A 15,847-nucleotide genomic window follows, 5' to 3' on the forward strand; every position below is an offset into this window, starting at 1 on the left:
ATATATTTGGCACTAACCTATACAATTTTGATACTGAGTGCTTCTAACTTTTCTTTTTTAAAAACATTTAATTCTTCTCCATCCAATGATCCTTTGGTTTTAGGCATACCAAAAAAGTAGAAGTCATAAACCCCTTGATTCTAGATTGGCATCCTTACAGCAGCTTTATCAGAGACATTTCTTTTCATTCCCAGCCTTCAGGTGACTGAGACTCTTGGGGATAATAAGCCCATATCTTGGGTGAACCATCTTTCCTCTAATGAAATAACCTTCCTGGGTTTGGAACTTGGTTTTAAAAAGTATTTTTTCGGGACTTCCCTGGTGGTGCAGAGGTTAAGAATCTGCCTGCCAATGCAGGGGACACGGGTTCGAGCCCTGGTCTGGGAAGATCCCACATGCCACGGAGCAACTAAGCCTGTGAGCCACAACTACTGAGCCTGTGCTCTAGAGCCGGTGAGCCACAACTAATGAGCCCGGTCGCCTAGAGCCCGTGCTCCGCAACAAGAGAAGCCACTGCAGTGAGAAGCTTGTGCACCGCAACAAAGAGTAGCCCCCGCTCGCCAAACTAAAGAAAGCCCATGCGCAGCAACAAAGACCCAACACAGCCAAAAATAAATAATAAATAAATTTTTTAAAAATTAAAAGTATTTTTTCCTCTTTTTTGTTTTTTCTCTCTTTCACCTGGTTGTTATTAACATCTATGTATTTCAGATTCTAAAAAGTTAAGACCTCAGCTGACACCGAAACACTGAATATTCAATGGTGAAATAGAGGGATAGTGGGTAGTAGCAACAACCTCAAGTTTTCTAATCTAAGTGCAGAGTAGCTGGAGCAGTTTCTCAAAACCCATCTCTTATAGGAACTAACATTTACAACCTGCGATGGGTCAGGCCCTGTTCTAAGGACTTTGCCTGGATTAATTCATTTCACACTCACGTCAACCATATGGCATAGTTTTCACCTCCAGTTTTCACTGAGGCACAGTTCACTTGAGTAAGTCATGTAGGGTACAAGGCAGCCGGGTTCCAGAGCCTTCTTTGGCTGAGTTCCCACAGAATGTTGCTTGCAGCTTCTTTAGGGTCACATCTGTTCATCTTCTGGGTAGTCATTTCCTTGTGAATGGGGCCCTTTGTACCTGTGGGGTCTGCCACCCCCCTGGACCTGGTTACCTGGATGACCGTCCTTCACAATCTCACTGGAAAAAACAGACAGAAAGTAGAGACTGATAACCACACGCCGTGCAAATAGCTCACATTTCCAGATACTTACTTCTGCTAACTGCTTTCTATGGATTGTCTCTTCTGTCACCCACAGTAACCCTGTGAGGTAGCTGCCATCACCATTTCCATCTTCTAGAGGAGGAAACTGAGAAGCAGCGAGGTTAACCAACATGCCAAGGTCACATGGTCTGCAACATAGCAGAGCTGGGATTCAGTCCAACCCAGGAAGTCGAGCTTCAGGGCCCACGCTCTTTACTACACCAAGCCACTTGCTTTCATTAAAAGGAGTGCTTCTCCATCCCCCCAGGTCACAGAGGGCACCCAGAGTCGAGAACATCTGTGGAGTGTCTGCTCTGCTCTAAGGATGCCATGCTTTCCAAATTCTTGGGCTGGTCGGGAAGCAGGGGGAGCCTGTCAAAGGAAAAAGTGTATGGGTAGGGTGGAAGCCATGGGTTTTGTTTTATTTATTTGATTTGATTTCTGTGAAAACTCTGCCTCAATCCGGAAGCAATTAAAGCATAAGGGAAAGGCAAAATTCATTCTCAGTCACACAAAGTGACTTATTTTATTGTGACCAATTTGAGATTTGCAACAGCCAGAAAACATGTCCTCATGGAAGGCCTGTCCTGGGCATCACAGGCTTTATTACCATCCCAGTCTGTACTGTCAGGAGACGTAGAACATCTTTACTGCTGATTCGACTATGTACCAACTTCTACATCCCAGCCCCTGCCCCAGAAAGAAAGAAAACCTCAGAACCCCACTTTTTGAAGACTGGTACCTGGCCCGTCATGCCCAGCTTCAAGCGACCCAATGATAATCCATGTTGAGGGGAAGAGAACATTTTATTTACTTTGAGGTTTCCAGCTATTACAGACTATATTCATAAATCCCTCATTCCTTCCTGAGATGGGTGGGTTGGGATGAAGGGAAGGAGGAGAAGCCCTCATCCTCACTGGATGGGCTGGAATGAAAATTAGCACAAAGAAAAATGCACTGCTGGTTTTACTTATCCCATTATTAAGATGCCATGACAATAACAAAGATAATATCCAAGTAATGGCATTAGCATCTGGAATGGATAAAAAGAGGGGGTAAATTCATTTATATTATCCTTTTCTTCATGGTCATGAATAATTGGTACATTTCAGTTTATGATCACAAACTATAGCAGTTCAAAATAACTAACGTCTGTGCGGTGTACATTCAGTTTGTGGATTCTCTCATAAGCATTGTCCCATTTGAGCCTCCCAGATGGTCATCATACCATTGTGGCAGGTATGAGAACCACCCCATTTAACAAATACAGGAATGAGACATAACAATGGGTAAGTGGCTTACCCAAGGTCACTGTTGCTAACAGATAAATCTTGTATTTGAAACTAAGTCTTATGAATTGACAGTCTAAGTTGATTTTAAGGAAAGAACAGCCTTATTTCATAATGCCAAGCTGGTGAGGCCTGGGACATTAGGCCTGGGACATGAGAGTCATGCATACCAGTTAGGTCACCTGCTATTGAGCTGTGCCTTTCTATACTGATGGCTTTAGGCACTATCGGCATGAGAGGGGTGCAAACTACATGGCCCCAAGCCGTTATGATTTTTTATTTATGTCTATATTACATTCTGTTTTCTGCTCATCCTGCACTATCTGGCTGTCAACTATCTATCAGTTTTTTACTGATCATGGCATCTCTAGAGCAGAGGTTCTCAGGGCAGAGGTTGGCGGACTAGCAGCATCAGCATCACCTGGGAACTCCTTAGAAGTGCAAAGGTATGGGCTTTCCTGGTGGTGCAGTGGTTAAGACTCCGCCTGCCAATGCAGGGGACACGGGTTCGAGCCCTGGTCCGGGAAGATCCCACATGCCGCGGAGCCACTAAGCCCGTGTGCCACAACTACTGAGCCTGCCCTCTAGAGCCCACGAGCCACAACTGGTGAGCCTGCATGCCACAACTACTGAAGCCCGCGCGCCAGAGCTGGTGCTCCGCAACAAGAGAAGCCACCGCGATGAGAAGCCCGCACACCGCAACGAAGAGTAGCTGCCGCGCATAGTAGTAAAGACCCAACGCAACCAAAACAAGTGCAAAGTCTCAGGCCCCACCTCAGACCTACTGAATCAGGAACTCGGGGCAGGGGGCGCGCAGCAGTGTGGTTTAATAGGCCCTCAGATGATGCTGAACCTGCTGAAGCTTGAAAACAAGTGTGCTAAAGCAGTGATTCTCAACCTTGGCTGTACATTGGAATCACCTGGAAGCTTTAAAAACTTCCGGGCTTGTGCCCCAACTCCAGAGATCCTGATTTAATTGGCCTAGGACAGGGTTTTTCACCTCAGCGCTACTGACATTTTGGGCTAGATAATTGTTCATTAGAGGGCCTGGCCTGTGCATTGCAAGATATTTAACAGCATCCCTGGCCTCTACCTACCAGATGTTAGTAGCCTCTCAACAATTTGTAATAATGAAAAATGTCTCCAGACGTTGCCAAATGTTCCCTGGGAGACAAAGCACCCCACAATGAAGAGCAGTCATCTAGGGGCATGGCCTGGGCATTGGTATTTTTAAAAGCTCCCTCAATCATTCTAATGTACAGCCAAGGCTGAGAACCATTACTCAGGAGGGTTTGTATTGATGAGTAGCTTTGGATGTGCAATGCACAAATAACAGAACCATTTAAAAAGAACAATAAAAATGGGTGTAAAGTAAAAACAAATCAACCTGCGGGGAAGACTCAGACCATTCACCCGTAAGTCAAGGACGTGAACTTTAGGGCATAAATTTCACAGCAACCATTTGGCGCCTTACATTTTTGCTTACTTTCTCGTTGTCAGGTACGTTCCAGAAAGCTGACATAAGCAGGTACGTTGTACATACTATCAATAAAAGATCACAACTAAGTAGAAATTGCTTTGTACCATATATAGTAGTGGCCAGACATCCTGCTTTTGGATCTAGTCATTCTAAAAACAGGGTGCTTATTGGTGGATCATGTGGTACAAGTCCTTAGATAAATCTGTTTCGACAGGTTAAAAAATGCAGCCTATCAATTTTATGTTGATTTTTCCACAATCCGAATCAGCCACACAAATACAGAATTTCTACATTAATTTGTGCCATTTAGTAGTGCTTTAGTTTTCAGGTGGAGATCAGGACTTTAATTACGTTTCAGCTGAAGAAAAGTCCCCTCAGAAAAGTCCTAAAGCAAAATCCATGCTCAGCAGATGACCCTCTGCTGCCTAGGTTGCCCTCGGCTGTTCCTCTGTGGTCCACTTGAGAACCCGATTGGACCATAGGACGGGCGTCATCTTCAGGTGCCTGCTCTGTGGTTCTTATCAAGCTGGACAGTCTCAGCACAAAGGGAGGGCTCTCCGAGCAAAGTGTTTGGCAGCCCCTCTTTACCGTGGACTTTTCAACAGAACTGTATTCTCCCACCTCCTCCAACAACTAGTTGAACGGTGCATTGTTTGTTTCAACATAAAGAGTGGAAATACTACTTTCAGATACTGTTAAATGACTTTTAAATAGAAAGTAAATTATAAGGTGAATGTGTTTTCTGTGGAAAATTGGTGCTATCAAATTTCAAAATGTGAAAATATTTCCCTGAATTAGTGAGTTGAAATCATTAATTTGTTCAACACCTACTACATACGAGGTACTGTGTGCTGCCCTTGGAAGTTATAAATATGAGGGTTACATAAAAGCACAGACCCTCTTATGGCAAAAATAAGCTATGTCCGCTCCAAGGTTCCAGATTTACCCTTGAACCAATCCGACTTGTTAGTCTGTCAGACTGGGTTGGTTTTTCTTTCAATGAATTGATATTAGCTTGTTAACAATAATGAAATCAACTAGTTCTTTTACCATGGTCTGTTTATGCTAAGCAGTTCTTTATCTTTTCCTATCCTAGTCTAAGTGGTTTTCCTCAACGTGCTTTTAAAAAATCAAAACATTTTAATTAGGCAATAGAACTGCTTCCCAGAAGTCTGCTCTAGGAAACAAAATCATAAAAGACTGCTGAAAGGTATTATTTCCATAATGTTCTGATTTTTAAAAAAACCAAACAAACAGGATTTATGTACATAGGGAGTTTTCCGGAAGAAAACACAATTTATAATTAACAGTGGTGCCTTTGGGCAGGGAATTAAGGGGTCTTGAATAGAATGGAGACTTAACTTTTCATTATACAAGTTTTTATACAGCTTAACTTTTACCATTTTAAATATTGTATTTTCCATTTTAAACGCTAGTAAATAACAGAAAGGATACATTTCCCGTAGTCTTTCATAAGCTCCAAAATGCCTCTTCTAAATAAGAGAAAAATAGGTGAGCTATACTCTATGTCTCTTTGATGTCTTCCTTTTATATTTGTTTTCTTGCTAAGACAGAGTGGGCTGAAAGGAGTCTTTGAATCTAAGATTACTCCAATATTGGTTCCATGAAAGAGGTTAACAAGCAGGTCCTATTTGAGATTGGGTAGTTAAGCAGGGCCTCTTTGAGGAAGCCAGCTTTAACCAGAAAGAGAAGTTGCCTGCAGGTAGGACCCTAATTTCCTGCTGGCAGCATGAGAACGGTTACTAGCCATACATCCCTTGAGAATGAAGTGGATATACGTCAGGGATGTCTACACTGTGATTGTACCTTAAATTTTTTTCCAATGATTTCTTTCATTCTCCTTTGTCAATAATTCCCAAGAAGAATCAATGCTGGCAAAGAAAAAAAAAGAACAACAAAAATAACCAAACACCTATTTGTGTCAAAGAAAGACAATTCTGTGATCTATTTGGTGTTCACCAATTCCATGATATCTTTCTCTTGAGTGCTTCCTTTACACCTAATCCTAATTAAAAGTTTAAGCAAGCATGAAAAAAAAATATTTCAATTGAGATTGGAAGGGCCTGAAACAATACATGCTCTGTTGTGGGTTCTCCCAGATCATTTTTCTTAGCACTTGTTACTTAGACCTGCACGAGATTTCAGAGTCTCCCTTGTTAAGCCAGAAACATCCTTTTCTTTTCTCTCATTGTTGGATGTGTGAATTGGGAAATCCATCCACGTAGATTTCAGGATCCTCTGTCTCTGGGAGTGAACCAACCATAACAATTCAACTGTTCCAAAACTTATCCTATAACAATCCTTACACATTTTAATTACATCTCTCTAGTCTTTAGTGGAGAATTACAGTTCTGGGACAAAATACTAAACTCTCACTGTGTAAAAAAGTAATATTCAGGTTTTCTTTTTAGGGGGTGATTCATCTCAGAAATAATGTTTTATGTGTTGACTTGCATCAGGCATTCATAACTAGCAATCAGCAATGGTATAATTATTTTCTAGCTTCGTGAGAACTGTCAGAGTTTAGGGCAGTATTTCTGTGAAGAGCCCACTGGTTGTCCTTGGACAAAGGTATTTATGGAAATTCTGAGAAGACACCAACCAAGACCAGTTAGAGTGAGAGGAAGAAGAGACCAGCGGTAGGGCTGGATTGAAGGAAAAGGTCTTTTAGAAAACTACTCAGAAGAAGGGAAATATGTTTGAAAACCAAAAAGAGAGAACATCAGAATTTAAGTCAAACAGGATCTTAGCCATATAAAATAGAATTATAGATAGCCCTATGTTACTAAACTCTCAAAATGCATAAGTTCTGATTTTGTATTTCTCGGGTAATAGTTTCCTATCCTCTTTCCATGGACTCATATTAATGACCACGCCAACCATGAAATTAAACCTTACTCTTTTAGAAATGGTAGAACAAAATTGGAAGGTCAACTTAGAGTTACTATGGCGATAGGTACTCTGCAAAACAAAGAAGTTTGTCAAGTTAGTACAATATTATTTCCTATTGAGTGGAGTAAGTTTAAATTCTGAGTCACTAAGCAAACATAAGAAAGGACATCAATACCATTTTTACTCTTGAAAAGGCATCATAGATATTCAGAAGAGACTTCCTCCTTTTAGGTAGCTGAGCTATTATTTAAGGCCATGCTTCTAGTACGATACCTAATCAGATATCTCTAATTAGATATCAGCAATTCACAGAGGATTTATGTTCTTGCTACTCACCACAGCCCCTAGAGGGTCATCACCCTCTCCCTGGAACAAAAATTTCAAATTGTCAATGTGGAAGAATAGATGTCCCTGCAAATGCTACAAACAGGTCACAGTAACCACATTTTCTTGTATGATAAAGGAAAATCTGAGCCTAAATAAAGATAGGCCACTGGTGTCACACCTGCTGAAGCAGGGCAGCAAGTTAAGCATGGAGGAAAAGGTGAGTTTCAGGTGGCTTTAGCTGTTAACCAGCCGGCAAAGCCAGTACATTCTAAACCACTTCATTTTCCCAGTATTCTCCAGAACATCTTATTCAGAGCTTTGGCTGATTGTCAGGAGATAATATAATCTCCCAATGCCACTAGCTGAAAATGATTCATTTTACTCGTGATTTAGTAAGACTTGATCCGAGATGACTGCCTGCTTCTCAGTTAAGCTGTCATCCAAACCCCCAAATTTTGCTCCTCTTTGAAAATTAGGCGGCGTGACTACTTCCTATAAGATCAAAGTTTTATCTCTTGTTATTATATTTATCACTCTCCACATTGTTCAGGATTAAAAAATTGCTGAGGCTTTAAAATATGAAAAAAAATGATGATAATACTCTATTGCTACCACACTAACTGAAAAGCATAGTGAACGATAAAATTTAGAAGTTTGGAAGCCTAATTAGAAATATAAGTGTCCGTGTATCCTATGCTGGCTCTGCCATTTCTTACCATGCTCTTTCCTTTTTTCAGCTGCTGGCTGGGCGCTGGCCTTTTGATCACAATGACTTTGGCGTATTTCTCTGCAAGTTGTTCCCCTTTTTGCAGAAGTCCTCAGTGGGGATCACCGTCCTCAATCTCTGTGCTCTCAGTGTTGACAGGTAACGTGGTTCTTTCCCTTTACTCTGTTGTTGGGTTTAGAAAAGCAGTTTTCTCAGAAAGAAGAGAACTCGAGGAGCCTTGAGAATTGGTGTTCAAGACAGTTGTTCAGTAGTTCCCAGGAATGAAAATACTAGCAATCTTGCTCTACTGTTTAGAATTGCTTTCCACAGTTGCTGATTACCAGCCATCTTTGGTTCAGGCAACTTGTACCGAGAGCATTTCACCAACTATATCCGTTTGACATCCTTATGGCAACGAAGGAAAAAGGAACATGTTAGATGGAATGAATGTTGGAAAAGGAAATTCTAGGACATCCAAATTCTGTATTTTCAATGGTAGATTTCTCATTAGAAAAAAGAAGATACTGTTCAATTGTATTTCTAATGCTTGATTAGTTGAACTGAGTGGTGAGTACTCAGAATTATGTTCTAATCTATGCTTTTCTGAATACCTGAAATGCTTCCTAATTTTTAAAAAGAGGACAACAGAAGCACCCCTTGATCCAACTCTGAAAAAAACCATCAAGTATCTCAGAGTCTTTCCAGAATTCTTCTCAAACATGGATGTCAAGGCGTCAAGAAAGAAGTCCTTCTGAATTCCATGAACTTCTAGAAGGTATTTTCTATACCTTCTAATTTTCATAGCAGGAATTATAAAAAATGAAGTTAGGAACTCTATAACACGTTTTGTGGTGCTTTTTTATATTGAAAATAATCCTTTGCAAATGCTGTTTAATGTCCTATTTAGGTGGTTTACCTACAATTTAAAAGAGGTTTTCATTTTTCCTTTCACACTCTGACAATCACTTTATCAGAGCACCTAAGTCCCATCATCATAGAAATAAAAGGCCCACTTTCTTAAAGAACATTTTAGTGTTTACAGATATTCTATTATTTATCGTTAACAATTAATTTTCAGGACCAAAAGTGTTATTGTTAAAACATAAAAATACTCATTCCATTGGTAGTAGAGAATTATAATGGTATCCTTGTTATAAATTTATGGTTATAATAATTGTGAAACACTAAACAAAATGTTTAGTAGTGTTATTAAAAATAAATTTATTGCTGAAATTAAAACAAAAAAATTCCATTAGTAGTTTAAACTGCAGTAATGCTATTGACAAAAATGCTACCACTGCAGTGGTAAACACAAAGATCAGAAATAATTTCATCACCTATTAGTAGGATTCACAGTGATTCCCAGGAAAACCTGAGGTCTACATAGTTTTCTTCTGCATCATATCAGATGTTAAGGGCTGCTGCATAAAAATATTTACATACAATAGATGGCCACTGTATCACTTTCACTTGACAAATAATAGATTATGCTACTTGTGACCATGTCCTAAAAACTTGAGCAAGCATTTATAATCTGGATTTTATTCACTAATGAATTCTCATTCTGCTGTTCCCACTCCTAGCACCCCAATAATATCATTTCCTCTTGTATCTAAAGTATTGTATTATCTAAAAATTAAAGTCATTTAATTATATCTATTATATTACTAATACATGAAAAATTTTTCCTACCTGTATTTATCAAGTTGTATATTTAGAGATGTAGCTAGGTATTTTCATTATAATATCCAATTAAATTTTAAATTATAATATAACTCTAAAACCCATATGGGGAAAAGAAATAAGAAAATAATCATGACAATTTTAAAAAGAATTATGTTTCCTATATGCATATTCTTCCTATATGATATTCTTAAATGTTATAAAGCTACAGTTTTAAAACAATGTGGTACACACACATAAACACATTGACAAATCAATGGGAAAAACAGAAACAGGTGTCAGAGTGTACAAGAACATAATATAGGCTGAAATCACTTTAATGGGGAAAGGAAAGATTCATCAATAAACAGTGTTATGTACCATCTGGGGGAAAAAACATGTTAAAGTCTTATTTTGTACTATATATCAGTAATAATATTTATAATTATTACCATTTATTGAGTATTAGTATGTACCAGGCCCTGTTAAAAATACTTTCCAGAAATTATTTTATTTAATCCTTATAACGACACCTGTGATGGTGCTATAATTATCCCGATTTTACAGATGAGGAAGCTGAGGTCGAAAGGGCTTAATCAAGGCCACTTGGCTACTAAGTTTTGGAGCCATAATCAAATAAAAGTAGTGTGTGTTCTTAACCACTATGCACAAGCATGCAAAAACTCAAACCATAGAGCAATAGAAGAAAATAAACCAATTTGTTTCTGATCTCTAGAAAAGGAAGACTTTTTGAACCTAAAGTGGATGGTAGAAAATCTGAATAAAACTATAAACGCATTTCAGGACATAAAATTTTAAAACGTGAATATCAAACATTCATAAAATTAAAAAGCAAATAAATAAAGCAGTAATCCAGGGAAAATATTTGCAGCAAAACTACAACATGTTAATATTCTTGGTATTTAAAGAAGCCATACAAATAGTAATTAAAATCTTACTACTTCCATATAAAAAGGGCATGAGTGTAAAAATCACCAAAGAAGAAATTAGAATGACTAACATATGAATCATGTTCACGTTATCAAAGAAATTCTCATTAAAAGGCATGTTTCTCAAAATCTGGTGGTAGTAGGGAATTGAACAGCCCTTCAAGAAACTAAAGTCCTACAAATGTTTTTGCCTTCTGACCCCGTAATTACAATTTTTACGATCAATTCTATGGAAATGATCCAAAATTTGAACAAAGAAGTCAGGTACAAAGATGTTCCTTACAACAGCGGTCCCCAACCTTTTTGGCACCAGGGACCGGTTTCATGGAAGACAATTTTTCCATGGACGGGGGGCGGTGGGGGATGGTTTCGGGATGATTCAAGTGCATTACATTTATTGTGCACTTTACTTCTATTATTATTACATTATAATATATAATGAAATAATTATACAGCTCACCATAATGCAGAATCAGTGGGAGCCCTGGGCTTGTTTTCACTTGCCACTCACTGATAGGGTTTTGATATGAGTCTGCAGGCAATTGATTTATTATGGTCTCTGTGCAGTCAAACCTCTCTGCTAATGATTATCTGTATTTGCAGCCGCTCCCCAGCGCTAGCACCACCGCCTCAGCTCCACCTCAGATCATCAGGCATTAGATTCTCATAAGGAACACGCAACCTAGATCCCTCGCATGCACAGTTCACAGTAGGGTTTGCACTCCTATGAGAATCTAATGCCACCGCTGATCTGACAGTAGGCAGAGCTCAGGCAGTAATACAAGCGATGGGGAGCGGCTGTAAATACAGACGAAGCTTTTCTCGCTCACCTGCCGCTCACCTCCTGCTGTGCAGCCCTCTTCCTAACTGGCCATGGGCTGGTACCCGTCCATGGCCCAGGTGTTGTGAACCCCTGCTTTACAAGATCATTTAAAGAAAAAGTTGAAAGCAGCCTTGTATTAGGGAAATGGATAGGGATGAAATGCAATTTATATGTATAAGTATATGAATATAAAATTCCTTGAAAGGAATATGATAAATAGTAGTAGTAGTTATGTCAAAGGATAGAGTAACAGGCATAACATTCTTCTGCAAGCAGAAAACAACTTATAAAAGTTTATTTTATTTTCTGTGACCCATTTTCCTTATTTACTTCATGCTATTCCCTACATTTTATTTTTCTCATCTGCCCAGCTCATTCCTATGACCTTTATTTTAAATTAACACTAATTTCCTATGACTGGGTAGCTCTAAAACGCAAGCATATGTAGGCCTGTGTGTGTGTGGAGAAATACATGTACATGCCCAGCTCAGAGTTACTTCCATGCCTACTCTTGCCTTTACAAAAGCACCATCAAGTTTGGGAAAACAGCATTTTATTTAAAAAATTAAACTTTGTCCCAAAGTTTAGGTGAAAATAGGATGATAATGAGTTTTAGGAAAGGGCCACTCAGTGTTCTAAGAAAACTGCACCTCCGAGGAACCATCTAACCAAACCCAGACAAGGACAGCCCATGACAAACAAGAAGGAAAAACAGGAGAAGGAAGACAAGGAACATGCTTGGCTCCTATAAATAGTAAAACCTTTTTTAAGGCAGCTGGGTAGAATCCTCTGAGAAGAGAGGCATTGATGAAAAGAGAGGCCAAGGAGAGGAAAGAATTTGCTTGGTTTGATAAGAAATATAGGCAACTTTTCATCCCTGCAATATATTTTCTTGTTACAAAAATTAGAGTATATGCTCTGAATAGTGTTATGTGCCATGGTATAGTGGTCCCTTTTGTAGTTCGTATGAATCTATTTAATAAATTTTTTTCTTGATTGAAAAATACTTTAGGGCACTTATTCCTCAGTGATATACTGTATCATGAATTATCCCTAGATTAAGAAGCATAATTCATAATTTAGTTCAACAGAGAAACTCAGCAAGAAGGGTAAGATGTACAGACATGAAGAATCAGTCCTGGCTGCTGTTCTTTAGGAGTTTCCATGGTTGTGAAGACAATGACCTGGGAACCAGGGAGAAAGAAGTGCAGAAGGGAAGTGTTCAGGTAGATGGATTCCCCAGCCACCTAAATCATCGAAACCCTCCATTCCTTCTCTAGCTCACCTTGTTCTGCTGCCTCTTTCTTCCTTGGGGGAACCTCAGAGGACGATCTTGCTGAGCTTCAATCTCCCCAGTATAAACCTTACCTGTAGGCAGGGAGAAGGGGGTGGTGGGAGATGATGGGATGGAGAAATGGAGGGATTTGGTCACAGATTCCTGTTTCTGGTGTAGGAATACTTCACCCACACCACGTCCTCCCCTACCTCATGCATGGAGAAAAATTAACTCAGTGTTCAATCACAAGCTGTCAGTTATGTAGCACATGAAATGTTCTTGGTTTGAAAAAAGAAAGAAAGAAAAAAGAATGTCAAGCATTTATTTCATTAAGACTTAACCTCAGTTTTAGATCAAGGAGAAGAACCGTTTTAAAATTCCACTTTTGCCAAAATCTGCCTGAATCCAGGAGGTTTTTTCTGGGTAATCAACTCACCGTCCTTTGTTCCCTGGGTCCTTTCTTTATTATTTTTACATTTCATTTGGTACTGACTCTCAACTTTGGGACCGGTATGTAGGGAATCTATTTTGACATTTCTATTTCAAAAGCTTTCACACTAGAGAATGAATCATTCACACTTGATTTCTGAAGATAAGATACAATTTGCTTTGAATCTTGATTCGGTTGCATTATATTCTTCTAAAAATAAGAAAATGCTTTTATTTAAAACAAAAACAAAAACAAAAACAAAGCAAGGAGTAAAAAGAGGGAAATTGGAACCTGTTACGAAACAATTTGCAACTTGGGAATCCCTGCTTTCGTTCTATGAGCTGAATCAAATTACGGCCCAGGAAGAGTTCCCGTGATTTTTTTGGTTTTGTTTTTTAAATATGATGATTATCTCTCATTTCAGAGTTGTTGTTTTTGAGGGAGAATAATGAACGTAACTAGTCATCCAAGTTTTATACAATTTCTCCATTACTTCATTGATTGCTCAGTGAATACTAATACTTTAGGATCAAAGAAAAAGTCTAGCTTCCTCACTCCAGGCTTTTAATCTGAATAAGGTAAACAAGACAGAGAAAGTGCATCCCTTGTACCAGAATGGATGACTTCCCATTGTTCATTTCAACTATGGACTTGTCTTATTAAAGCTTTTCACTAATTCTTCCTCAAATCTATTATTTATTTTTATTTCACATCATTAGTTACTTAAGAATAAGATAAAACAGGAATTTCAGAAAAAGACTGGGGCAATCTAGAAACAAATTTTGACCTCTATCCAAGCTTTATCAGTGAAATAGTTCTGTCTAATGCTAAAGCAGTATACTTCTAAAATGAATGAATTTTTCCCAACAAAACATGAATAACCAGCCATTACCAATAGTGCAAATAGGTATTCTTACCTGCCATAAATGACAAGCTTTACAAGTTACTCTGAGATTGTTTCAGGGGGAAAAAAAGAAGGGGCAGGGATTGGGAAGAGGAATTCAGTGCTATTCTTTGTGAGGTTAACAGTCATGTTTAAAGTAGAAAATGATGGGGGTCAGACCAGTAAAAAAGGTCTGGGTACAGCTCCAGATTGTACTTAAAAGTTGCCTAGGGAAAGAGGCTGTAAAAAGATATAACTCTTTTAACAACTACTCCAGATGATGTGTAATTAGATACCTGGGAAAGTTGTAAGGATCCATTACTAACGCACTTTGATTTGCCTCAAACTCAAAGCCAGTTCTTCATCCCTCATTTCCAGTAATTGCTTAGTGGTCTCTATGATATTCTCAAAGGTTTATCCTAACTCAAGAAAGAATGGAAGTGATTTTCTGAAAAACTTCATTTTTACTTAGACTTGGACTTGGTTTCTCCTATGCTATGCTATGATTTTCCTTTCACGCTGGGTGTAGGGCAACTTGTGATCTCATTTGGGGGTCTGTTCCCTGTCACACATAGTTATTCGCTCTTTTCTCTTATTTCTATTGTCAAGATCAGGTGACTGGTTAATCTTGCTACCTCATTCTTCTTTGATAACAAACTACCCCCAAACTTAGTGGTTTAGGACAACCACCATTTTCTTATTATCTGACCATGTTGTGGGTCAGGGACTTGGGCATTTCTTCCGCTCCTTGTTACTTCGACTGCGGTCTCACGGTGGAGTTCAGCTGGCCGCTGAGCTTGCTTCATGGGTCCAAGACTCACATGACTGACCCCTTGGCAAGAACAGCTGGACATCTGAGCTCAGCGGAGCCCATCTCCCTCTCCGTGAAGTCCAGGGCTGTTCAACACCCCTCCAGCGGGCTCAGGGCTCCAGGGTGGGACCTGCTGCTCCATTCAGAGGCCGGGCATGAAACTGACAAAGCATCATTCCAGCTGTGCTCAGCTGGTCAAAGGAGCCACAGGCCAGCCCAGATGAAGGACCCAACTGAAGAAATGACCAAATATCTGCAGCTATCTTTCTTTTTTATTATTATTAATTTTTCTTTTGTTGTTGTTGAAGTATAGTTGATTTATAACGTTGTGTTAGTTTCTGGTGTAGACCAAGGTGATTCAGTTATACATATATAAATATATATTCCTTTTCAGATTCTTTTCCATTATAGGTTATTACAAGATATTGAATATAGTTCCCTGTGCTATACAGTAGGACCTTGTTGTTTATATATTTTATATATGGTAGTTTGTATCGGCTAATCCCAAGCTCCTAAATTATCCCTTCCCCCCCTTCCCCCTTTGGTAACCATAAATATGTTTTCTATGTCTGTGAGTCTGTCTCTGTTTTGTAAATAAATTCATTTGTATCATTTTTTTTTAGATTCCACATATAAATGATATCATATGATATTTGTCTTTCTCTGACTTACTTCACTTAGTAATCTCTAGGTCCATCCATGTTGCTGCAAATGGCATTATTTATTCTCTGCAGCTATCTTTTATTTTTTTTTAACATCTTTATTGAAGTATAATTGCTTTACAATGTTGTGTTAGTTGCTGCTGCATAACAAAGTGAATCAGCTATACATATACATATATCCCCATATCTCCTCTCTCTAGCGTCTTCCTCCTACCCTCCCTATCCCACCCCTCTAGGTGGACACAAAGCACCGAGCTGATCTCCCTGTGCTATGCAGCTGCTTCCCACTAGCTATCTATTTTACATTTGGTAGTGGATATATGTCCATGCCACTCTCTCACTTCATCCCAGCTTACCCTTCCCCCTCCCCGTGTCC

General features: G+C 39.1%; 1 protein-coding gene across 5 annotated transcripts in view; it reads left to right on the top strand.

Annotated features, from left to right (window-relative positions):
• EDNRA (endothelin receptor type A) overlaps positions 1–15,847 on the top strand; it is an 87,333-nt gene that overhangs the window by 26,427 nt on the left and 45,059 nt on the right. For 4 of the 5 annotated variants that reach the window (XM_059922578.1, XM_059922577.1, XM_059922574.1 and 1 more), the window contains exon 3: positions 8,006–8,133. In XM_059922578.1, the coding sequence (XP_059778561.1) occupies positions 8,006–8,133 (128 nt within the window). Of the gene's footprint in view, positions 1–8,005; positions 8,134–8,612; positions 8,655–15,847 lie in introns of those variants that run through there. The other variant, XM_059922579.1, reaches the window with a different exon arrangement.

This window comes from Balaenoptera ricei, chromosome 5, assembly GCF_028023285.1.
Source record: "Balaenoptera ricei isolate mBalRic1 chromosome 5, mBalRic1.hap2, whole genome shotgun sequence".
Taxonomy (NCBI): domain Eukaryota; kingdom Metazoa; phylum Chordata; class Mammalia; order Artiodactyla; family Balaenopteridae; genus Balaenoptera; species Balaenoptera ricei.